At 27.0% G+C, this 26851-nt stretch overlaps 1 protein-coding gene across 1 annotated transcript in view; it reads right to left on the minus strand.

The window, feature by feature from the left end:
- The window catches only part of LOC107450286 (structural maintenance of chromosomes 2), a gene marked incomplete in the record, with an annotated part of 69767 nt that overhangs the window by 16668 nt on the left and 26248 nt on the right, over positions 1 to 26851 (minus strand). Inside the window, 7 exon segments of the mRNA XM_071179386.1 lie at positions 1808 to 1951; positions 8420 to 8607; positions 10273 to 10397; positions 11008 to 11143; positions 18533 to 18737; positions 23783 to 23929; positions 25519 to 25657. Coding sequence (XP_071035487.1) covers positions 1808 to 1951; positions 8420 to 8607; positions 10273 to 10397; positions 11008 to 11143; positions 18533 to 18737; positions 23783 to 23929; positions 25519 to 25657 — 1084 coding nt within the window.

A 26851-nucleotide genomic window follows, 5' to 3' on the forward strand; every position in this document is an offset into this window, starting at 1 on the left:
TCCATAAAAGATAACATTATTTTACTCTTGCTATAACGACCGTAAAAAAGGTCAACTCTTAATATAATGACCCTCTCTGAATTTGAGCACCGCTCTTTTCTAACTTCCTATTGGAAAGTGGGGTTGAATGGTTGACCTTGAAAGCACACCTCTGTTAAGTCCTGTTAACATGTAACTTCAACAAATTAATGCACTTCAAAAAACTAATGTCTTCATCTAATGAAGCCACGTTTATGTTCCTCGGTTTACTCTTCTTTATAATACTGCAGATTATGTACATAAAAAAAAAAATTTCGTTATATATACCACAAATTATGTACATCAAAAAATTAATTCGTTAGAAACTAGATTTTTTTTTTTGTCATACTATGTTTTTTAATCTGTACTTTAAAATAAAATTCTTAATTGTTAACAGTTGTAATTCAATTGTTAAAATGTCATCATGTTTTATTAATGTATGTATCCTATCTTTTTTTGGTTTATAACATGTATACCACAAATAGTATATGCATGCATTATGACGTTTAAAACCATTATGTGACCGATTTTCAAAGGAAATTTGCTCATTTTGATATAGCGACCATTTGATGTAACAACCAGATAGGGGCAGTCCCGATGGGGTCGTTATAACGCGAGTCAACTGTATTATTTTATTTGATAATAGTGGGGAAAAAACTTTAATTGTAAGGTAGACAAATTTTTACATGATTTTAAGGCATGCAATTTTTTTGACTGTTATTAAATAAAACAATTAAAATAATAAACCTAGAATAAAATGTATTTTTGCATAGAATTATCTTCGAATCAACGAATTTTATAAGCGTGTGCAAAAATTTTTCAATTCACTTAAAAAGCTCTCAAGATATGGTGAAACACGCAAAAAGTAAAATTAACATGACTTAATTAAACCGTGTCCAAACTTTGAACTGCTCTCCTCACCAAACCAGAATGCAGTTACCCCCTATATTTTGGGGTCAGAAACCCATATCCGCTGAAAAAAATTTATGCTTATTCAGAGAAAGTACATTTTTGTGTCTAATAACTTAAAATATCATCTGTACTAATTAATTAGCATATTTGAGGCTGAATCATTAAGAATGAGTCCTAGAACATGGAAACCCGATAATTAGATCAAAAGTTATTGGGGGTGGTCCGTTTTTTTATTTTGCGTACCGTACATTACATTAGATTCAAAATTTTAAGTTTAAAGTAAAAAAATTTTTTTTTTGATCTGAAATTTTTAAATCTAATTTATTAAAAATTCCTTTAAAAATTTTTCAAAAGTGCCAGAAAATCTCAAACTTTTACATCAAACGTAAAAAAAAATTTTTTTTTTCATAAAACAAATAATCTTTTCAGCTTTCAAAAAAATAATGTAATTCTATCAAATATTTAAAAAAAAACAACAAAAAAAACATGTAAAGCATTAGTTTTTGTTAATTTAATATTACTTGTCATGTTATTATTGTTTAGTAAAGACAGTCATAAAATAAGTACAGACTATATAAAAAGTATTTTTGAAATAGCTATTTTTTAAGTGTCAATATTTATTGGAATGTTAATTTTTAATTTATTCAATTATACAAATTTTAACTTAAGCTTTGTTCTGCATATTAGTGCTCGGCATAAAATTTAATACAAAAAAATTTGGATGGATACAGACTTAAATCGTTTATTTTTAACCATTGACCCTTAGATCGATTTTATCAATGCCTGAGCAATAATCCATGGTAAAAAAAAACATGTAACAAACAATATATCAAAAAAATTATATATTTAGAAGTAAAAAGAAGGAAATATATCTTACTGTTATATCTTTTTTCTTTTCTTCTGCTTCATGATACCTCTTTTCACACTCTTCAATATTTTTTGCATTGGCTTCAATCTGTTCTTCGTATGAAGGGAGACCTTCAATGATGCCATCTATTTCAAGTTTTAGTCCATTCATTTCCTAAAAAATAATTTCATTACGTTTATTTCTTAAAATAAGTTATAGAAAACAATAATAAATAACAACAGTTAATTTACTCCATAAATGAAAAATCAATCTATGTACAATTAGTAAAATAATAAGAAAATTAGAAGAAGAAAAATCAACAAAAAATGAATTAGTTTACTAGGATACACTATCATGGGTGATTGCGAGCCCAACTCAAAAATCCTGAAAATTTCATGAGTAAAGTCATTAATGACGCATTTCAAAAAATTAACAGGGTGGCCACTCAAATCAGATTTCAAACTTCCCTTATTTTTCCAGGTTTTCCAGGTTAAAATCTTAAAATTTACAGTCCTGTATTTTTTTCTTTCTTTCTTATAAAGTGTAGGATGTACACAAGAAAAGTGTCGATATTATGAAATATTTTATTCAAAATGTTACTTTATTAACATATTTCGAAAAAATAATTTATTTTGACAATTTGGCAAGACTTTTTTTTGTTTTTGTACAACATTAATTTTTAAAAAATTGACACGTGGAGAAAATAATATGTTTAGCTGGTAGAATATATTGTTTTTTAAATTTAATGTGTTATTTTAAGTAGTTTTTGCTCAAAGTGTACCTGTCAAATGACAAAAACAGAATGACCCATAAAATCTTGGATAAGTAGTGTTTAATATATTTTCATTAAGCAAAGGAAAACCGTTCCAGCTGATTATATATCAATAAAGTTTATAATTACAGTAGCTCCCAAAAATGTTCGTTCACTTGTAACTTTTATTGAAATAGGAAATAAAAATTCTTTAATTAAAATGAATATTTCAGAATGGTTATTTGATAATAAGATGTATAATCTGTTCTTAGCAAAACTGCATGGAATATTTTAGTTCAATATTTAGTATATCAAAGCAAAAGTTCATTTTTAAGATATCAATAATCAAATAGTAACAAAAATTTTACCCCATGAAAGTCATCNATACTCTGGGGACACTATAAGATTTTTGTTTAAATTTTAATGTTATATATATATTAACTGTAATTATATATATTATATAAAAAATTAATTTGCAGAGAGTTAATTATTGTTAAATATTAATAACAAATGAAAACTAAAATAAGATCAGAAACATACCTGAAAATCGTTTTTATTGGAAATTATCTGATATTTTTGTTTATTTATTCATTTTTCTGACTGTTAAGTCAACCAACAAGTATGCATTGAGTACAAAGTACGAAATGATTTTCGTTTATGGATAGTGCTACACCCACCCTCTTTGGAAAAAGTTCTCTTTCAGGTGTTAATGTGATGCTTGTGGTCATTTGTGACCCATAAAATGATCAGCTTTTAACATGAAGTAAATGAAATCAGATAGGAATGTTACATCTGCAGTATCTTCTTTTGACAGAAAAAAATAGAAAAACGGTAAAAGATGATGAAATAAGATTTTTAACTTCATTTGAGAACCAATAATGAATGGAGAAAATGAGGTTAAAATTCGAAAAAAAAATCTTTTACAGAGGTTTATTGCTTCAGAGAATATCATAATATTGAGATTAGAATAACATTAATTGATATGAAAAATCATCGGGACCACAAAACATTATCGCAATAGAGGGGGTTATTGTTGTATCGGATATCGTAGTAGCGAGAGTTCACTGTAGATAAAATTCATTAAATTTTATACTTTTTTTTCTTATTTGAAATTAAAATATTTCAAGAATTCCCATCTAAACACATGGATTTTTAGGTTAGCATTATTAATTGCTTTTGTTTTAACAACTAGAATTTTGTATAGTGCAAAACTATAACACTAGGTTTCGATTTCTTTCTTCCTACTAAATACATATGAATAAAACAATTTCATGTTTATATATAATTTAATATGTTTCCTATACATTCCTTAGTCTTTGTCAGCTTTTTAGGGTAGTAGGACGAATAGTTTTGGAAATATCATCTCTGGAATGCAAGCAACATATACGAACTTTCAATACTGTAATAACTATACAATTCGAATTTTGAATAAAAAATCTACCAACAAGACAGTAAAATTATATATATATTATATCATTATATTATATTATTATATATATTATATTATTATACATATTATATTATTATATATATAGTATATTTACCAACAAAACAGTAAAATTAAAAATTAATATATAGTTAGTTATTAAAAAATTTTTTTTAAATTAAAATATGTTATAATAGGTAAAATAAAATAGAGAAAAATAGTATTAATGCAACAATTGTAACAATTTGTCGACAAACGTTGCTGTTAGTGATTGTAAAAAAATGTGTGATTGGTTGGTTTACTGAGAAAAAATAATTTACAGATTTCTTTTAATGGGAGTACAAAAGCTTCCAGAAAAAGAGTGCGATATAAAATCAATTATTATTAAATTATAACCAACTAATTTTTGAAGAATTTTATAGCTAAAAATACAACAACAGTTTGAATCATTTTGTCAAAATAGAAAAAAATTACCACTAAAGCATCGAAACAAACTTAAACTATAAATGGATTCAGCCCACGGACAGAAATTAAAAACAGAAGCAAATATCCTAACCCCTTCTTCCACCTCTACCACAATCTTTACCTTTCTTAAATTGCAGTCTCATAGTCTCCTTAGAGATGAAATGTTTCTACATTTGTTTAGCAACCATGGGCGAATTAACAGGGTTATAATGGAGGATTCTAGTTTAACAGGGTTATAATGGAGCAAATTTTGATGCCAGCAAATTATCGTTAAGTTGATGATATTTCGCGATACATTTCAGTTTAAAAAAAGTGGATATAATGGATAAAATAATTTAAATTAAGAAAATTAGTAAATAATTTAAATTAGAGAAATTGAAAAAATATCGAAGCAAAAATTTCCAGCTTTTCTTGAAAATTCCCTGATTTTTTCAGGTTTTCTCCCGTATAAAAGAATTCCCTGATAATTCCAGGTTTTCAAGGTTTTCCAGGTGGGTGGCCACCCTGATTAATGTCTTTATAAATTTAAGTCATTGATATTTTCCCAACATGAAATTTTAAATAAAATTATATGCAGCATAATTTAAATGAATAATTATGAATAAGTTTACTTTTATCTCTAATCACATTTATTATTCTACCAGAAAAAGTATTAACAAATGAAAAATATGCCAAGTATAAATTTTAGTTCTAATATTTCGAAATAAAATATACAAGAATTTTTATACATAAATGTAATTGATGATTTCTTGAAACTTCTGGACCTAGGATTTTCGGAAACTTACGGATCGGGAATATAAAAAAATCCATAAATCCGTATTTTTTCCGGAGCACAATCATCTCTGCATTATATTACATTATGAGCACTACTTTATAATTAAAAACTGTGGTGAGCAACTCACTTAACTTTATGCTAAATCCAAGCTAATGTTTCCCATTTGGTCAAACAAACTGAATTTTTTTTTTCACCACATGAACGCATTAAAAAAATTCATCATATCCACTAGATCTCGTCCATGTATTTTATTTACTTAATATTCTTTACTACTAAAACAATAAATTTGTTCCCAGGAAAAAATCTGACAAAAAAATAAATAAAATAAAAAACTTGTTCTGAGCATGGGTGCAAGACTGAACTTACAGTTTAACTGATTAACACAGTCTAGCATTATTTAGCAGACTTTTTTGGAAATTTATAGCTAACTTTTTGCATGAGAATGGTCCACATACTATAACAGCATTTTTATTATTTTTTCTATAAAAAAAAGACTTATTTTTTCTTTATTTTACTTGTTTATTCTTTACAGCAAACAAAACGAAGATAACAGTTAACCTCATAGATCTTCTTTACTCCTATCACTCAATTGCACCATTAATTTTTTCTTGAAGCCATTCATATCGCCTACTTATTTTTCACTTTATCATCATTGATGTTTTATCCTAAAATAGCCTTATATTAACTTTGTACAGTATCTCAAAATGTTGAGAGGGAATGGTAACTCCAGCATATTCAGATTCAATAACACAAATTTTGCTTATATAAGCTGCTGTTGAAGTTAAGTCAATCCCATTTTTCCATGTGTGATGTCTCGACCATTTTTCAATAATTATGAAAAATAATGTATTCATAAAAAGTGAAATTTTCTATTTGACAGAAAATAATCGTTTCTTCAAAAAAAAGGGGAAAAAATTTTTTTTTAATTTTTTTTATGACTTAATTTACAAAACAAATTAAAAAACAAAACAAAAAAACATTGATTGGATAATGGAATTTAGTTCACATATCTTTTCTTAAGACTGATTTCAGTCATCATGACTGAAGAGTGGCATCATGGTACGGAGGAAGAAATTTGGTTGGAAAAAAAAACGTTCTGTGAGAAAAGAAATAAAAGGGGTCCTCATTTCAAACTCTATGTAAAAGTATAGGATTCCTATCCACTTTATGTTCATAGATTAAAAACAGAAACTCCATTCTGGTTAGCAATAAAATCTTTTTCACCTCTATATGCAATAAGGTGATGAATGCCATTGCGATAAATATTTGAAAAAACAAATAGTTTGCATAAATATTAGTTGGTTGCTCATGAAATTTTACTTTTAAATATAATTCTTTGGTTCAAATGCATAGCCATTAGACATTGTCTGGTTTCATATCTTGCACCCAACAGAAATTTGATTTTTAAGATATCTTAAGAAGGTTATCTACCGTATAATATGTTGCCATAATGGTTTGTTAAACATTTTTGAACAATACAACTTAAAACGAACAACCAAACCATAATAACATTTTTTTCTTGTGCTACTGTCTGAGTACAGAAATTTATAAAATGTAGAAACTTACTGGAATAATTGATGCAGCAATTATTCTTGTTATTGCTATATTGTGAGCAATGAAAAATATATAATAAAATCTCATTGTATTTTTTCTATGTAATGAAAAGGTTTCTTAATATTATCAAATATTCAATAATAATATTTGCTAATAATAATGTTGCCATAATGGTTAGTTACACATTTTTGAACAAAACAATTTAAAATGAATAACCAAACCATAATAACATTCTTTTTATGCGCTACTGCTTGAATACAGAAACTTATATAATATAGAAACTTGTTGGAATAATTGGTGCATAAATTATTCTTGTCATTGTTATATTAGTGTATTTAATTTTCAAAATTTTTTTAAAAAATTAACATGGTAACAAAAATTTTTTTTAATAAAATCTTATTATATATTTTTCAAATATGATGCAAACATTTCATAATAATAGCAAACATTAAATAATAATGTTTGCTAATTCCAAATTTTAATTATTAACAGTTATATAGCAATGAAAGCCATTACTTTTAAATATTAGGCACGCACCAAAAAAGAGGTACCTATATTATTCTAATATAAATTACAAAATCTAAAAATAAACTCAGTGGCGCGAAAGTCCAGGCCAAGGCCTACTGTGCCCTTCTCAGTTTTCTTGACCTTGGGCTCTGAGGTGCAGACGCAGATGTTCCGGTTAGGTGGTCAGCCGAACGCGAAAACCCCCAGTGTTTAGTTCCCAAGCATGCTATTCATTTATCGACCCACTGAAGGGATGAAAGGCTGAGTCAACATTGCGCGGACCGGGGATCGAACCCAGGACCTGTGGCACGGAGGTGTGAAGCACTACCACTCAGCCACCGGCGTCAAATTACAAAATCATTACATATTTAAATTCATCATCCTCATCTTTAACCCTTTCATTATCAATTCACAGCAGGATGAAGGTTTTTCTTTTCATAATAATTCCCTCAATAACGTTTTTAGTAATTTCAAGTAAACATCTTTCTTTATTCCTTTGTGTAGTTCTCAGTTTTTGTGTACAATGTGCTAGTTGAGGGTTTAAGTTTCTGCTCCATAATTCGGAGGACACTATGCTGGCAACTGCTATTACACCTCAATTAGTATTTTAAAATTTGAAGTTTGGATAAAAATGAGTTCAGGTGAACCTAGAGTAAGCCATGAAGCTTCAAATGCTGAAATGTTTCCTAAATATCAAAATGTAAACAAGTTATTGCATGATTGTGTCTCCACTGTCTGCGTGATCCTGCCATACTTTTTTGGCATTTTTATGTCTTAAAAAAAATTTAGCATTAGAAATTTCATAGTTTACTCTACGTTTATCTGAAATCACTTTTCATTAAGATTTTAAATAATTTACATAAGTAAATTTTTTAGGCATACTTTCTCCAGCATTATTTTATCCTTTTTGTAACACGCATTGATTGATAAGTTTCCTATAAAGGAAATAAGGATATAGATATAGCATATCGACACAAAATTAGAAATTTCAAAGTAGATCCTAAACTGAACTCAGGATTGTTCTTAGTTGCTTTTTAACAGTAATAAAAGCCAGTTTTTACTTTTGAAATTCAGTGGTGAAAGTGTACCTGGCTAAAAAATTACAAATAAAGTTAAAGTGGGGAACAAAGAAAAGAGTGTAATGAATAAAAAAAAAAGACTCACAGCTTCAAATTCATTATATTTTTCGAGAGATGCAGCAGCTTTCCTTTTGCAAACAGCAACAGCTTTCTCAGCCTCTTTCACTTTGTTTTCACGAGCAGTTTTAGATGTTTTGACCTCCAACTCTTTGATGAGCTTTTCAGCACTTTTTTGCTTCTCTTTGCAGGAAGCCAACAAAGATATTTGTTCGTCTGATATGAAACAAAAAAAGAGATTAAAACTGGAAAGTTGAAGGAAGAAAAAATGGCATAGCTTCCAACTGTTCTGATTAAATCGGATTTGTTTTAGACTTCTTTTTTATCTTTGTTCCAAAAATATGATTTTAGGTCAAAATGTTCAGATTTTTTGGTACTCTAGCGTCCTTTCATTTCTTATCTGATTTTCTTTCAACCCAGGATATAACCATATTTTTCAACAAAAAGTAAGTACTTATTAAGAACTTTTAAGCACTTTATAAAAATATAATTAGGATGTGCGCACTCATAAAAAAAAATGTCTTCTTATTGTTGAAAGTTCTTCATATATACATTAACAAATTGCAAAATAATTTTAAAAAACTTTACATGATAAATAACTAGTTTCTGACAAAGAACTCTTTTTCTTGCTTTTATGAGACACCATAAAAACAATTTATACATAATTTTAAATATATTCAATATTGAGTGGCTCATTCTATTGTTTAAATTAATAATTAATTTAATTAATTGTGCAAAAAAATATAATTCTAAATTCTAACTAAGCAAACTAACTTAACTTAAGCAAACTAAGAAAACATTAATAAATTCATATTACAAATGTACGTTAGTGTTAGCTTAAGTAGTATAATAAAAATTTACAAAAGTTTTATGCCATTCGGGGATAGTCCCTCAAATAAAGAATCTTAGGAATTGAAATCTCCATGAATTAAATGAATAAAAGGGTCATGGAAATTTTGTGATGAAACTTTGAGATCCTTTACTACTCTAAAGACGCACATGAAAATACATAATTAGTGAATAATCCCCAAGTTAAATTCAAGGATTACGGTACTGGTGTATAGATAGAAGAGCCCTAGAAGGTCATTTGCATGCCAATGACGAAGACGATAGTGCTTCGCTAACAATGAAATTAACAAGAGAAATAAAATTTTCTTTTACTGTTATGGGGGGAATTGGCACTGTTCAGTTGGTTCCCGTGCTTAACAAAATTCGAGGGGTTTTTCAGTTCGATTTCAGAGGGTGGAAAATGGAGCCTGAAATTGAGAATCTTGAAAAATGCTGCTAAGTTGCTCATGAGAGTGCAAGAATCCTTCCCATTCAATCTAGCTCAGTATACACACAAGCGGCCTCGTAAGTATTTCATTAACCATTTAAAAGGATTAGCGCCTTTATACAGTACAGACAAATGGTATGTCAAAATGGATTGTGGTTGAATGAACTGTGAAAAACATTGAATAGAACAATGAGAAAATCACGCTTATTGTGTAATTCTAGGCAAAAATTGATATGGTAAAGAAAAAATTTCATTTTGGAAGAAAGAAAATTAAGCACTTTTGAAAAACACCCAATGAAAGAAGCACTTTAAAGGCTTCTAAAAAACGAAAATCAAAAATAACCACCTTTTAAAAAATGATACGAACCCTGATGTATGGTTTATAAATTGATATTTTGATATTGATTTTTTGCACTTAAAATTTAAGGGTTTTCTGTCACAATTAATTGGCTCATCACGCTTTGTGTTCCTATTTTTGTTTTCAACAAGTTGAAAGCTATGAAATGGTAGCAAAATATGAAAAAATTTTTACTAATAATATAAAAACAGCTTACAAGTTTTAAAAATAATGAAATTTATAAAATTGAGCAAGCAAAATGTTTTACCTAAAGTCTGTTTGAGTTTTGCAACCTCTTCAATTTGCTTGTGGAAATTACTTTGCTCAATTTTGGACTTCAGTAATTGAGCTTCATTTTCTTTCAATTCATACTGCTGATTCATTGAATCATACCTTTAAAGTAGAAAAATAACTAAATTTCAAACATTATTGGTAAATATTTAAAGCAATTTTCTTTAAAAAAATAGCAAAAAATAAATAAATAAAAACTCGAAGTTTTATTATTGTTACAACATTAAAAATTTTTAAAAATTTTCACAAGCTTTTATTTCAATGCTATAGAAAAAGACAAATGAAAAAAGAAAAAAAAAAAAGCTTGTTTGGCCAATTTGTAACCCCCACTAATAATAAATTAATGATAAATAAATAATTTAATAACATCAAATTTTACTTTGAATAAATATTCCAAATATTATGATTCCAATAAACTAAATTTTATATTATCACAAATTTCTAATTTTTTTTTCTTCTTTAAATTTGTGATATATGTTTAGTTACATTAAAACATATACATCAAAGTAAACTGATAATTTTTAAATCCGGCATTTATTAAAACATTTTATTTTTTAATTTATAAAAAATTAAATAGACCCATAGAATAATATATCTCAGATATTTTCTTCCAATTCTAAGAATATATAATTTTCTACCTTGATGTCATTTCCAAGAAGATTTAAAGATGTCATTTCCAAGTTAAATTTAAATTGAAACAGAAAAATATTACCTATCCTTTAAATGCTTGATGTGTTGAATTTGATTTTGCAGTTGAGATAGATGGTTTTCCTTATCATTGATTGCTTTTTTGAGATCAGGTATTTTGACCAAGTCAGCCAACATTTTCCCTCTATTTCCCATAGAACCTACAAAAAGTAAAATAAGTGATTGAGGTCAGTGAGATTCACACGGTATAAAAAATCACCAATTAAAATTATTAGAATTTAATTGCAATGGTTTCAAATAGAGTTGGCAAACAATGTTTTTTTTTTAAAGAAAAAAATCACATTTATTTGATTTAAATAAGTTTTTTTAAATTTAAAATTAGTTTTTTATATTTTTATTTTTCATATTTACCAACCAAATCATTTGCTAAAATGTATTAATAATACTTAATATTATTTAAAAACAATAATAGCCAAAATAATTAACATTTCGAACTTAAATGTTTAAAATTATTCTATGATAATTACAAACAAATTACTGAAAAAACAAAAGCATGGTTATTTTTATTCAAGATAAAAAATCATAAAATTTAAAAACAGGAAAGCAATTTGCCAGTTAGATGTCCAATGAAAAGCAAATTAGTTCCGATCAGAATACATTAATAAGAAAAAAATATTCTACGTTTCTCTAGGCAAAACAAGTCTTTTTTCATCATTGATATATACTAACTATGTATTTAATAAGTTTTAAGTGGGTATAACTGAAATATGTTCATTGCTATGTTAAACGTTTCCTGCCAACTCTAACATCTACTTTTACTTCCTTCTTTTTTTTATAAGTATATCTTGAAATATATCTTTCATCATCCATTTCTGCAGATGAAGCTTTCAGCGAAATAAGACAATAAGAAAACTCACTATCTAAAGTGGAAGCTCATAAATAAAATAATTAAAATTTATAAACAAAATTGTATCAACTCATTAAAATCAACGGGTTTTTTTTAAAAAAAGATTAAGTTATTTAAATCATGTTATATTAATTTTTTTCCTGATTCTAATTATATAAACATTGAGATCAGAGAAGCACATTTAGCTTCTGATGGTTGACAGCAAAACTAGAAAATATGAAAAGATAAGAAACTGGTGAACATAATATAAGCATAAAAATATAGAGTGCGCTGAAATTCTATTTCAAAGATATTACTAAAACATGTTAAATAAAATAGTTCGCTTGGGTGCACATAAAAATTAAGATAAATAAATCTAAACATATAGTTACAGTGAAAATTATTAGAAACTTTATAGGTTTGGAAAAAATAAAAAAGAAACTTAATAAATTATTTTTTTTAAGGGTAACTTTTATTATTGTACAAAATACAAATTTGTACATTACTAACATAATACACAGGGGTGATTGAGACAAAAACTGAAAAACAAGGAAAAGTTTATACCAGATAACAAGACATCAATTTACGTACTATTCATATCATTTTTCAGGGTTTCCACTCTTTTATCAAAGCAAAAATTAAGCACTTTTAAGGACTTTTATCAAAAAAACTAAGGACTTTTTTTCTAGAATTAAGGACCTTAAAAATGACATAATGATCAATAATTTATCATCAAATAAAACATTATAGATTAATAATAATAGATTAAAAAATGGAATAGCTTTTCTTCAACTCAGTCATCCTTTAAAAAAAAACTAAATAAAGAAATGTTTAATACAAATAATCTGTATTTAATTAAAATTAAATTGCATTTAATCACCTCACGCAAGCTTTTAAGAATGTAAAGAAAAACTCAAAGAATGCAGATTAAACAAGATTTTCTATTTTAAAAATAGAAAAAAACTGGGTAAACAGATAGAAATATATAAATTAAGATGGTAAATTCATTAAATTAATAAAAATATTATTTTGAGTGATTAATATTAAACCAAGGCAAAAAGGAACTAACAAATATAACTTTATTGAGGTAAAGACAAATATTTTAAACTAAGTAAAACCTAATTATAATAAGCTAAAGATTTATTAAAATCACAAAATATAAAAACTTAATGATTAAAATCAGAATATCTTTAGTACCTAACAATCAGGAAAAAAGAAATAAATAAAGTACAAGGAAAACTTATCAATTAAGAGCTGAGAAACAGAAATGATTGTTAAAATAAGAGCTAACATAAATATTGAAACACAGGACAAGGCAGGATGTAATGATCAATTGAAATAAAAATGAAAAAATTCCATATCTAAAAATTGAAAATATAATGAAATAATTCAGTACAAAATTTATTGTGAATGAAGAGGAAAAAAACAACAAAACATAGTGGAATCAGGAACATCATTTATAAAAGGAGATAAAAATCTTTAAAAAATAGTCTGCTTTTAGTTATAAAAAATTGTATGCTTACACTGATAAGCAATACTGCACGTTTGAGGAATTAGAATTTATTCAATTAAAAAGTATTGCGTCTTGTATAGATATTGAAGGAACTAAAATAATCAACGATAAAAAAAAAAATTTTGTAATAATTAAAGTATTGTCTGAAATTATAAAACAATAATTTGTCAAATAAATCAAAGGTAATGAAAATTGGATGCAAATATGGATTATATATATATATATATTACTATTATTATAAAATAGGGAATAATGAATAGTGATCTAGTGGTCGAATAGTGACTGCCTACCCAGTGATCAAATAACATTTTTATAAAAAAATCCTCAAGAATCAATATTTTTTATGTAAAAATAGGCCAGGGGCGCTGTAAGAAATTTTATAGCGTGATAGATCGTCAGTCATACTTCACGATGTATCGCAATTTAACATACGTTTGAAATTTATCAATCAGAAATCTTTAAATCGATCAAAAATAAATAAAAGAAATAAATCTATAACAAAAGAAAATGTTAATTCTAAAAAAAATTGCTTCTAATATCATCAATAGCATTGCTTAATTTTTTCAATTAAAATAGAGATGGATTGACTTAAGACTGTCTTAAAGATTGGCTAGTCTTAAGTAAAAACAAACACAAACTTTATTTTAAATTTTTTAAAGTTAAAAATGACTTATATTTTTTAAAAATAGTAATAAAACTGTTACAAAATATTTTACATACATTACAAATTAAAAAAAAAAAAAAAAAGAAATGTCCACTTAGAAAAAAACATTTTAAAAACTATTTGTTGAAAAAAAATTTGCGTTTTAAACATCGTTAGGCTTTTGTTAATTAATTATTTAAAATAAAAAAGTTGTATTGACTAATGGTCAAACGGTTTTAATGTAAAAATACATGTAAGTTTCTTTATTTATTTATTATTATTTTCCTATTTGAAAATGAAATAGACTAATTTAAATGTTTAAAAATAAAAGTGACTATCTAACAAATTATTAAAAGAACACATATTGAAGGAATTTTTAAAAAAATAAAAAAAATATTCTATATTTAAGAGCACTATTGTCAAATTATTGAAAAGCGTTAAAACATTACTTAACTTTTTATTTAATTTAAAAAAATTTAGTAATTTTAACTAACAGCCAAATTAAAAAAAGAAAAGAAAGAACACAAACTCTGTTTTAATTTCCTCAAAAATAAAAGTAAATTAATTAAATGTAGGCTTTGTTTCAATTGTTTTTAAACTAAAAGCGACTGAAGATTTGTTGGTTTAAAAACTAATCGAATTCTATCAAATTATTATATTTATGTGAATTAAATAAATTTTAAAAAAAACTTTTTATCACAAAGTATAAATTATTTAAATACAAAATATATAAAATATTAAATTTTATCACTTTTAAAAAGATCAATAAAGAATCTTTTTTTTAAACTTATTTTCTTTAATATATTAAGTTCAGAACGAAAATTTAAGATAACAGCAATTGCGCAACAATCGCCAAGTAACAGTAGGTCTGCTGAAAATAACTGACTATGTTAAATCCAGACAGAAAAAAAAAGTGACGAAATAATGCACAACGATCACTAACTAGCAAAAGTCTCACTGAAAATAATTTACTTGAAATGTTGTATCATGTCGAAATAAAACGCACAGCAATCGCAAAATAACTCCTGCGGAAAATAATCTTCAAGAAACGTAAAATCCAAAGGTCAAAAATGGTGCATAAAGTAACTATGCATCATGTTCTATATTTCAATGCTGATCCTCGCTCTTGGTTATTCAATATCACGAAACGAACATCATCTTTGTAGCTCAAAATTTAACGAACGTCTTCGCAGCTAGACGAAATCAAACTAGTCTTCGTCAGTGCGGTGATAGCGTTAGCATAGGCAAGAATCCTCGCACGTTAAACCACGAGCATCGTCTTAAATCAGATTCCTGATGCTTCGCCAAGAATAAAAGTTATCATATCGGCCTGCCGATATGTGCGTTAAGTCAATAATTCGTGATACAACGATTTAAAAATGTCTAAGAGTAGTGCTCCTGAAAATTGCTGCATCATAACAAAAACAAGAGTTTTTGTGGTTTTTTAAAAAAAAATGAGGAAGCCAAACAGAAATAAAAACAAGAAATCGTTCTCATTTTTTACAAGAAAAATTTAACGTTGCAGATTATACTTTGAGTGTTTCTCACAACCGGATCTTTAGAAAAAATGACGAAAAAGAAGGCTCTTTAAAATATGCTATCAAAATTTTAAAAAACACAATTAATCAAAAAAGCAAAAGAGAAACAGAAAATTTTCCTAAATTCTTAAAACAGAACATGCAACGTAGAAAATCAATCTTCTATTTTACTGGTTATCCAATTATCTGTATAACTTTAAAAGGAAAAGTGGAGATAAAATATATCAGAAACGCTGTTGAAATGCAGCGCTTTTTTAAAAAAAACCCCAGCAAAAGTGAAAAAAGAAAACAAACATTTCACTCTTTTCAAAACAAAAAGGGTCGATGATAAAACGACAAAAATGACTTTCCTGATTAAAATGATACTTCGCCGAATATTCGTAATATCCTTAATATTAAAAAATGGAGTCATTTATAAAATTGAACTTCAGAAGAAAATATGACACAATGAAGAAATACACTTTGCCTTGTGACGATCACTATATGCTGTTAGCCATTCCTTATATTTTTCATCAAGTGCCTATAAATTATTAAAAACACACTTTCTTGGCATTTCTAACAATTTCACATTTGAATGAAGTATCAAAGCTACCACGTGTGCTATCAGAAGAATTGAATTTCTCGATTCCTATGGATGAAGAAGGTCAATGCAGGTCTTCAGCTGATAAAGTATCTAAGTACTGTCTAAAAATAAGTCAAGACCTCTACCAACTGGTAGTATCACGCTCCCCTCTCACCACACTAAATTTTTTTCTTTCAGAATGATCCAGAAAGAAAAAAATATTTTAATGAAAAAAATTTATAATAAAATAAAAACAAGAAGAGTGTGTTTTCTTCCACTTGCTTGTAACCCTTACCCTCACATGCATTCAAAATGTTCTACCCTCGATGCAGGATCTCATTCTAGGTGAAAGATGTACTTTTTAACTGTGGATATTTTTCTATGACATAAAATTTTTTTCCAACCAACTAGTGATACTAGAAATTAAGGACTTTTAAGAACCTTGAATTAAAATTAAGTACTTTTAAAGGCCCTTAATTTTCAAAATAAAAACTAAGCAGTTTTTAAGGACTTTTAAGGAGTGTGGGAACCCTGTTTTTGAACTATGATTTACATTTAAATTACCGATCAATAAAGAATGTCACACCTTTATAGAAACTTATTTAGGAATAAACTTAGTTAAATATCTGCAAGAATCACGATCAAATGAATTAAAAAGAAAAAAATCTTTATAAAATTCATTAAAGAGAAGAACTAACTTATTGAGTGAATGGGGAAAAAAAAATTTAAATGTGGTGGAATCAGAAACATATCACTTATAAAAAGACAAAGCTGCAATATGCTTTTGAAAATAATCCGATGTTTTCAATAATAAGTAATTGTATGCTTACATTAATAAGCAATGCTTCATAATTAAAGAATCTTCTGTTTTTATTTATTAATAAAAACAGACAAGATTTAAAGAAAGCGGATGTTATTCCGCTTCAGGCAAAACATGCAAATAATACCCCACCTTTAAGGAATGAAAATTTATTCAATTAAAAAATAATGAGCCTTAATTAGATATCAGATGAACAAACATAGCAAACAATAAAAAAAAATCTGTTCATAATTTAGTACAGAACCCGTTATCCGGAAATCAGAANCAAACATAGCAAACAATAAAAAAATCTGTTCATAATAATTAAAATATTTATCCAAAATTATAAAGCAATAATTTGTCACAAAAAATCAAAGGTAACAAGAATTGAGAAAAAGTGGATTATAAAAAATAAAAAAAAAACATGTCAATACTCTCAAGACATAAGTTTCAAGTTCCTTAACTCGGACAGCCAATCGGCAAAACTCAAAAAATGCGAAATAGTAGCTTATGAAATATAGTACTATCACTAGTAGAGGCCAGTCTGGTAAAACTCTGATAATTATTATTATTATTTTCTTAATTCTCTATTGTGTAACCACAAACTATGGTACTGAAAACAGAAGATTAAAATCCTGCAATTTGATAAGGTGTCAAATTCCCTCACAATTCTTGGTTTTGGGATAAAATTGCATTTTCATTGGCAATTCATAGTTTTTCCAATATTCCATTTTTTTTGAATACTTGTGGTATACCTATATCTACCACAACCGGGACAACAATTTATTGCTTTAGAAGGCTATCGGATCAGAAATTACAATGCAATGCATGTTCAACCTATAGCATTAGATTAGTTGCACATTTCTGCAAAGACTGTTGTGTAGTTAGTTCAATCAGAATAACTGTGAATTCAAATTTCAAGAAAGTACCTAAAATTTCAGATTAGTATTTTTGTGTAAGAAAAAGTGACAAAAGCTAAATGTCTTGGTAAGTAGCTTATATTTTATTTTGATAGCTTTACTTCATTTCTAATTAACTGTTAGTTTTTACACAGAAAAATGTTGAAACAATCAAGACAGCTCAAGTTCTTAGAAGAAATAATATTAATTATAAAAATAATTACAACAATTATAATTCTTATAAGAATTATATATTCTTATAAATATAAGAATAATTATAAGAGTTATAGATATAATTACAATTAGAAGATGCACAATGGAAACACCCTGTATATGTAAAAAATACGTTGAGTTAAAAATTCTTATTCTTTGTGATACATAAAAATTGGCAATATACAATTTTGTTTTATTATAATAAAGTTTTTTTAGTTTACTTCCTTCCGGTCATTTGACCGGATATGGTAGAAATAGGTATATATTAAGTGTTGGTATGTTTATTAGTGTTAAATACAAAACAAGGATCAAGTTAAAAGGCTTTGAGAATCTCTTCTGATCCATGGGCCATAAATTGTGCATTTCTGATCTANGGAGATTTCGAAAAATTATATAGGGGTCGATGATCAAAAAAGTTTGGCGACCCCTGGCATAGATGATGCATTTCTGGACAAATAAAACCTGGGTTTATGAATGAAAAGTAAGAAAAACTGGTTATATTCTAACCATGAAAATGCACAAATATTTTTACTTACCCCCAGATAGAGTTCCAGAGGGTTCAAAAACATCTCCTTCTAAAGTAACACATTTTTTCCTTATATTCTTATCGAAGGTTACCTTTTGTGCAGGCTCCATAGATGGACAAATGAAGGTGCCCCCAAAAACATATTCCATTGCTGGTCTTAACTCATTATCATATAAAACTCTAGACAGTGCAGTCGCAACATTATTTCTTCCAACCTAAGCAATAAAAAAGTATTTGACAGAGGAAGATATTTTTAAAAAATATATTCTTCAGCAACAGCAGAGCCTGGATCATAAGAATTAATGGAACCAGACCTGATTTAGAGAATCAAAATATCGGATTATAAACTTAACATTGTTTTATATTTTATTTTCCTCTGGAAATAGAGATACCTTAACCCCTTGACTGTAGCAGCTCTTATATACATTCCGCTAAGCCGATGCGTTAAATGCCCCTGACGTATGTATATGCCTTTCCGAAGTATGCACTATCAAGGGCCTATTTTGTGAAAATTTAGACATAATGTGAAAATTGAAAGTTACATTAAAAAATCAACACCAATGTAAAATAAGAGATTATTTTTAAAAAATTACTACACTACAAATAAAAATCATTTATGACTGGAAAATTTTTATATATTTTTCCCCATATAATAAAAATAATTTGGCTATTGTTAAATTTCGAGCTTAAAATTGTATTCAAAATCCATTGTCCATAGTTAAATTTCAACTAGCATTTAACAGTTCTAGAATTAAAAGTTATTTTCATTAGGGGAACATTTTCGACTAGGTAATACAGGAAAAGTTTCATAGGGAAAAAAAAATTTCATAAAAAAATAAAGGTCTGTTAGAATAAATTTGTTGTAAAGATAATGTTCGAATGTTTAGACTGATGTTCGCATTTTGACTTCCAATATAGTTTATAGATAGAGAACCTCGTTGTTTCATTTTAAAAAAAAACTCTGGGATTTATAGCTTTTTATGGAAATACAAAAACAAAATTTTAAGTGGCGGAGAATCTTAGAACTTGCTTTTTTTAAAGTATTTTGTGAAACTACCGTTTTTTCTATACATTGGAAAGTCGCGTATCCGGAATCGGCGGGACTTTCCGAAGTCCGGATAATCGATTTTTCCGTATAATAGACCCCCAAGGTAAACAGAGATTAAAATGATCTGAATCTAAGAAGCAGAAATTAAATAACATTATTTTTCGGGCAATAATGTTTTAGTATTAGAATGATATCTAATCAATCAAAAACAAAATATTNTTGCTTTTTTTAAACCAAATTTCATTTTTAAAAAAAACTCTGGGATTTATAGCTTTGTATGGAAATACAAAAACAAAATTTTAAGTGGCGGAGAATCTTAGAACTTGCTTTTTTTAAACCAAATTTCATTTTTAAAAAAAACTCTGGGATTTATAGCTTTGTATGGAAATACAAAAACAAAATTTTAAGTGGCGGAGAATCTTAGAACTTGCTTTTTTTAAACCAAATTTCATTTTTAAAAAAAACTCTGGGATTTATAGCTTTGTATGGAAATACAAAAACAAAATTTTAAGTGGCGGAGAATCTTAGAACTTGCTTTTTTTAAACCAAATTTCATTTTTAAAAAAAACTCTGGGATTTATAGCTTTGTATGGAAATACAAAAACAAAATTTTAAGTGGCGGAGAATCTTAGAACTTGCTTTTTTTAAACCAAATTTCATTTTTAAAAAAAACTCTGGGATTTATAGCTTTTTATGGAAATACAAAAACAAAATTTTAAGTGGTGGAGAATCTTAGAACTTGCTTTTTTTAAAGCATTTTGTGAAACTACCGTTTTTTTCTATAGTTGAATTTGCGAAGGTACCAATAAACGGTAGTAAATATGCCCTGGACAGACCCCTGATTGTGCAATGCTTGCTTCGTGCTGCTATCAATAAAACTACTCCCAGTTTTGAGAAGTAATAAAATGACCTTGAGAGAGTGTTTTCAAAGGATTTCAGACGAGAAGGATAGAAGAAGTTTTTAGAAAATAAATCTCAGTTGTGCAGTTATTGCTTGTGTTTCTTTTGAGTAATACATGCTTTTTTACTTTCCTTTCGCTTTGCGACATTTTTGTCTCCGTGTGAAATAAAGTTTTTATTTTATGTACAAATATGTCTGAGAATGAATTAGATAATCATTTTCTTTCATTTTCGGGGTCAGAAACTTCGGAATATAATATCACTTCAGATGAAGAGGGTTCTGACTGTGAATATCAATCTTTTATTATTATACTGTTATACTTTAAATTTTGTAATTTGTTTTCTTATATTTTTTTTTTTGCAATAAAAGTAAATAGTTTTTAGATTGTTAAGTCAAGGTTGCCACAGTAAAAAATGAACCAAATAGTTGCTTTTAGTAGCCTCAAGTATGAAAATAATTGCCTAAAACAATGAAAATAGTTGCATGAACAGGAACAAAAATCTATCAAATAACTAAAATTATAGCTTAATTGAAAAATACTATGACTAGGACTGGGTGATGTCAGAAATTTTAAATTGTGATACATCGTCAGTTAGACATCGCGTTAAAGTGATGTATCGCGATTTAGCATATGTTCAAAAATTGCCTATGGGAAATCTTTCAATCAATCAAAAATTAATAAAAAGGAATAAATCTATTATGAAAGAAAATATTAATTCTAAACATATTCTATTATGACCCCAAGCTTTATTTCATTTTTCTTGAATTAAAAATAATTTAAGATTTATTGTTTTGTTAAAAATAAAAAAAACGAAAGTGGAAAACAAACCAAAGGCTGAAAACAGTAGCAAATAGTCGCATTTTAGTCGCCTGTGGCAACCCTGTTAAGTGTGCCTTTTCACTTTCTCCAATGCACACTAAAACTATGGTTGGCTCTGTAGAAACCTGTGGAACTAACTAGGGGGAGTGGGTGCATATCGAAATATTCCTTGCCAGGCAAGGGGTTAATAATACAGTATTTTTATTTAATAGAACTATATTAGTAAACGTTTTTTTTTCCCAGTCAAATAGGTATAAAGATATTTTATTTTAAAATTCAGTCCCCTTAATAGTAATGACATGTAATTGAAAAAACGGCACAAGTATTTCACAATAAAGTGATAAATTTCGAGAAAAGTGAATTGACAACTATTTTCTTTCAACTGTCAATGCTATGAAATGCTAATGAAAACTAAAACAAAATTTCATAAAAAATGCTAAAAATCTCTATGTTGAATTTTTGCTTTGTAGTAGATTTTTCTATAGCAGGTACCCTTTTTTTCTTATATACATTTGTACAAAGCGGTCACTGTTTTAGAATCAATAAACGATTTCAGACCGAACTTAGAAGTCGATTTCCTTGATTCCTTTGTAAGACTCTCCTGACTAAATTTACATTATCATATTATATTTTTCCTGCCCCTCTGATAACATAGCACTTTTTTTTTTGTTAGAAGTAGAAGCCATGACAATCAAATTAAACTACACAAGAAAGACAAATGTTATAACGTAAATTACAATTTTCAAAATTTTTTTTTAGATAAATCAATAGAACAAACTTCTGCTGACAAAATGTTTGTTTGTTACTAGATTTTATGTAGACATATGGTAGTGTTTTTTATTTTGACAGTCTCATGTAAGCTAATTTATGACATTTTATTATTAAATTAGTTTAAAAAAAGTTTTTAACAAAAATCAAGGTTGCCACAGTAAAAAATGAACAAAAATAGTTGATTTTAGTAGCCTCAAGCATGAAAAATAGCTGCCTAAAACTATGAAAATAGTTGCCTGAACAGGAACAAAAATTTATCAAAAATAGTAGCCAAATAATTAAAATTGTAGCTTAATTGTCAAATACTATGATAAGGACTGGTTGATGTCAGTTTTAAATCGTGATACATCGTCCATTAGACATCGCGATTTAGCATATGTTCAGAAATTATCTATGGGAAATCAATCAAAAATAAATAAAAAGGAATAAATCTATTACAAAAGAAAATATTAATTCTAAACATATTCTACTATAATATCAATATCATTGCTTAATTTTTTCAATTAAAATAATAAAGAAGTCAAAGTAAAAGCAAACCCAAGATTTATTTCATTCTTCTTAAATTAAAAATGATTTAAGATTTATTGGTTTAAAAATAATAATACTGTAACAAAATATTTTACATACATGCATTAAAAAAAGTGGAGAAAAAAACCCATGTTTTTGAAACATCATTAGACCATCTTTTATTTAATTATTTAAAATAATATAAAATAGTATTAACTAATGGTCAAATTCTGTACTGAATAAATGTAAAAATATTTTTACTTATTTATTATTATTTTCGTTTTTGAAAATAAAATTGACTAAAGATTTATTTCTTTAAAAATGACACTGACTATATCTAACAAATTATAAAACAAACAAGTATTGAAAGAATTTTAATAAAATTTTAAAAAAAAAAAAATACTATAAGTACTAATGTTAAATTATTACAAAGAATCCAAACATTACTAAACTCTTTATTTAATTTTTTTAAAAAATTTTGTTTTTTAACTAATAGCCAAATTTTTGTTAAAACTTTGTTTTCAGTTTCTCAAAAATAAAAGCAAATTAAATAAAGGTAAGCTTTATTTTAATTTTTTTATAAATAAAAACAACTGAATATTTATTGGTTTAAAAATAATCAAATTATTATACTTACCTACATTAAATTAATTTAAAAAAAAACTAACTATTTATAACAAAATTAAGTACAAAATGCCCCTATTAAATTGTATCGCTTAAAATGAAAAATAATAATTGAAAAAAAACCAAAGAAGAAACTTTTTTAATTTATATTTTCCTTTCATTGGTCTATTGAGTTCAGAACGAAAGTTTAAGATAACAGTGATTGTGCAGCAATTGCAAAGTAACAGTAGGTCTACGAAAAATAAGTATAAGTATAAAAATAACTTCGCTAAGAGTAAAAAAGTCTCCCAATAGTCGTCTATTCCTGAAAATAGTTGCTTTTTTTTAGCCTTTTCAGGCAAAAAAAGTCGCCTAAGGCCGAAAATAGTAGCAAATAGTTGCATTTTAGTAGCCTGTGGCAACCCTGAAAAATTGAATAGGAGCATGAGTTAATAAAAAAACATAACATAACAATTATGAAACATAACAACAAAAATAACTTTGGAATCCACTCTGTCAACAGAAATATTCAGATGAAACAGGTTTGGATATTCGAGGTTTTACTGTAATATGATAAATAAGTAAGGTATAAAAAAAAATTTAAACTCACCAAGCGTTCAGCTTCCTGAACTGTTCTATTATCGATTGGCCTACCAACTATTTTATTTAAGGGGATAACTGTACATCTTCTTTTCAACTGACCATTATTAAGCAGTTGTTTTCCCACTTTTTCATCATCGACTATCACATTATATAGCTGTGAAGATGCAAAATTTAAGGTGATTATAATGCATTTGGAACAAATATAGTAAAAGTAAATACTCCCGTAAAATTTCATTCGTAAGTGAGTATATTAAAATCACATACTCCCTTAAAATTCATTTATAAACATATATGTTAAAAGTATATATTCCCTTAAAATCCAATTGTAAACAAATATATTAAAAGTACATACAAGATGCAAATTTATTATTAAAAAAGTTGTAAAATTGATTTTCTTTGTTTGTAGAATAAATTTCAATAATACAGTTGTAATAATAATGTGAAAAATGTAGATAATATGCATAATAATAGAATATATAATTTTAAAAATATGTGAGAAACAAATTTAAAAATTCTATAAGATCTGACAATCAAGATAGCAACTCTTCAGACAAAACATTAATTACTTGAGGCTTTCTGAGTAAAATTCAAAAACTTCATATCCAATTTATTACAATTAAAATGCAAATATATTAGAAAATTTATACAGGTTTCGTAGCGGGTCAGCACATTTTTTTTTAAAGACAAAACCAGAACAATTTTTTAAACAGTTTTACATATATATAAATTGGACTGATTTTAAAAAAGGTATGATTTATTTTTAAAAGAAAGAATAATGAGTATAATTTGCTCAGCTCTACCTAAGTGGATTAAAAGCAAATTTTACTGCAAAAGAATAATAAGATAGTTTTTTTTTCAGAATTACTTTGTTTAAAAGAGAAAGTTTTAACAAGTTAGAGTAGGAGAGCACAACCACTTTTTATTAAGGGCCACTAGTATTGCAGGTTGAGATGCAGGCCTAAGTATTTAGACATATTGACAGCAATTATGATAATTTTAGTATAAACATTAGTGTTCAGACACACTTCTTTCTATCAGTGAAATGAGTAACATATTTGCATAAAATTAAATTCTTTTAAGTATTAAAATTTGTTCAAAATTGAAAAATACGAAACTGATACTAGTTAGACATTTCAAAAAATTATTTCCTTATCAAATAACAGATTTATAGAACAAAATACAAAGATGGGGAAAAGCTTCAGGTGGAGTTTTTATCACATGACATGACACAAAAGTTTATTTTAAATTAAATTAACTGTGATTTCAAAGAAAAGCATTATAACTCAAAATAAGAATCAACATTCAGTTGGTTAGTTCAGTATATTTTGACTTTGTGACATTTATAACTAGTGAAATATAAGAAAGATTAATAATGTTAAATCTTAAACAATTTTTTTAAGCTACAAAAAATTAGAAGAAAAATTAAAAAACAATTTAAAAATCCACATTCAAATTTCATGTGTTCTAATTTAAGTCAAAATATTTATTAAAAATATAGAAATTATTAAACAAAAATTAGTGGTAATAAGTAGCAATAACTGCAAAAGAAAAAAAAATTATATCCCACATCTTGTCTTAGAGATGCCAGATTCAAATGCCAAATATGATTTAAAAACTAACAAGCACACTCCTTGAAAGTGATAAATTAAAAAATGGGCTTATAAGGAAACATTGTGGTGTTTTCATAACAAGCAAGTCTTAAAAGAAACTGTGTAACTTATATTACAGAGAGTCAAAATTTACTTTTCCTCCAGCAGTAAGTTCCAATGCTATAGCCTCTTTACAGTCCTTGATTCCAATCTGCATGCAAACAGGGCCTCGGACTTGGTTACGGTTGAAATTCTTTACAGGATCAGCATAATCAAAAGAACACTGAGGATGTCTAGAATCATTAAGAAATGCAATTTTAATTATGAATACAAATAGCATGTTTATTTAGAAAAAATATTTTAAACGTGCTACGAAATGCATTTATACAAATGAAAAAGATGCTATGATAAAGTTATAAAAAAAATTCTAAATTTTTTAGCAGTTAATTTGTAGTCACAGTTTTGCTGTTTCAGACTAATCCTGTTGCCTTACACAGTATTGTCTTTAGTACTAAATATGCTTTAACCGGTACCCTTAGTACTAAATATGCTTTAACCGGTACCCTTAGTATTAAATATGCTTTAACTGGTACCCTTACCAAGTTCTAAGTTGAAATTTTAATTTTTTGATGTGTAAAAAATCTTTAATTTACCATCAGTTTACTATCCCAAATTATCTGGGGAAAATGAAAAAAGTCAAATATTAGTCTTTGTATATGATCACATCTTCATCATCTGAAAAATTATTTGCATTACTTTCACTTTGGCTCGAGAATGAAATTTTTTTTTACTCCTTTTTCTACGTAAATTCATTAACTATCGCATATACAATTGTACAAAACACGTCTGCAGTCCCACAAATAGCAAAACTCCCAAACAAATATTGGCCAACTTCCAATCACAGCAGACTATTATTATTTTTTGTTTTGCTTCCTGCCGAATAAAAACGTGATAAAATAAAACGTGTTGACGAATTCTGCTACTCCCGAGTTTACTCGGGATAATAAATATTTGCAATAAACACATACCCGACTTAACTCAGGATAATCAAGGAACCGGTAAAGAGCTTGCTGCTTCACAACTTCAATTTGAATCTTAGACCAGGTATTAAAATAAACAGGTTTCCACATTTTTTCAGGAGTTACCACCAGGGAGAAAAATAAAATTATGCAGATCGTGCACTAACTCATTGTGTTGCACTAATCTTAGTCGAAATTATTTATTTGCACCCAAAACATAATTCAAATTAAAGGTTTGCTTTTAAAAAGATAGTTCGCTTACATCTTTTATACAACTAAAACAAAAAATAAAGGAAAATTTTCCATTTCATCACCTAATTCAGTAAATTCATTAAACAAAAGGTATAACTTGCGAAAATTACCTTCCAGTAGTATATNGGGGGGGGGGGCTACAGGACACTTTGCCCCTTCCTCATATACTACTATTAATTTCCTATTTTTAAAAAAATTTAAAATAGACCTATATTT

This window comes from Parasteatoda tepidariorum, chromosome 4 (assembly GCF_043381705.1).
Source record: "Parasteatoda tepidariorum isolate YZ-2023 chromosome 4, CAS_Ptep_4.0, whole genome shotgun sequence".
Lineage (NCBI taxonomy): Eukaryota > Metazoa > Arthropoda > Arachnida > Araneae > Theridiidae > Parasteatoda > Parasteatoda tepidariorum.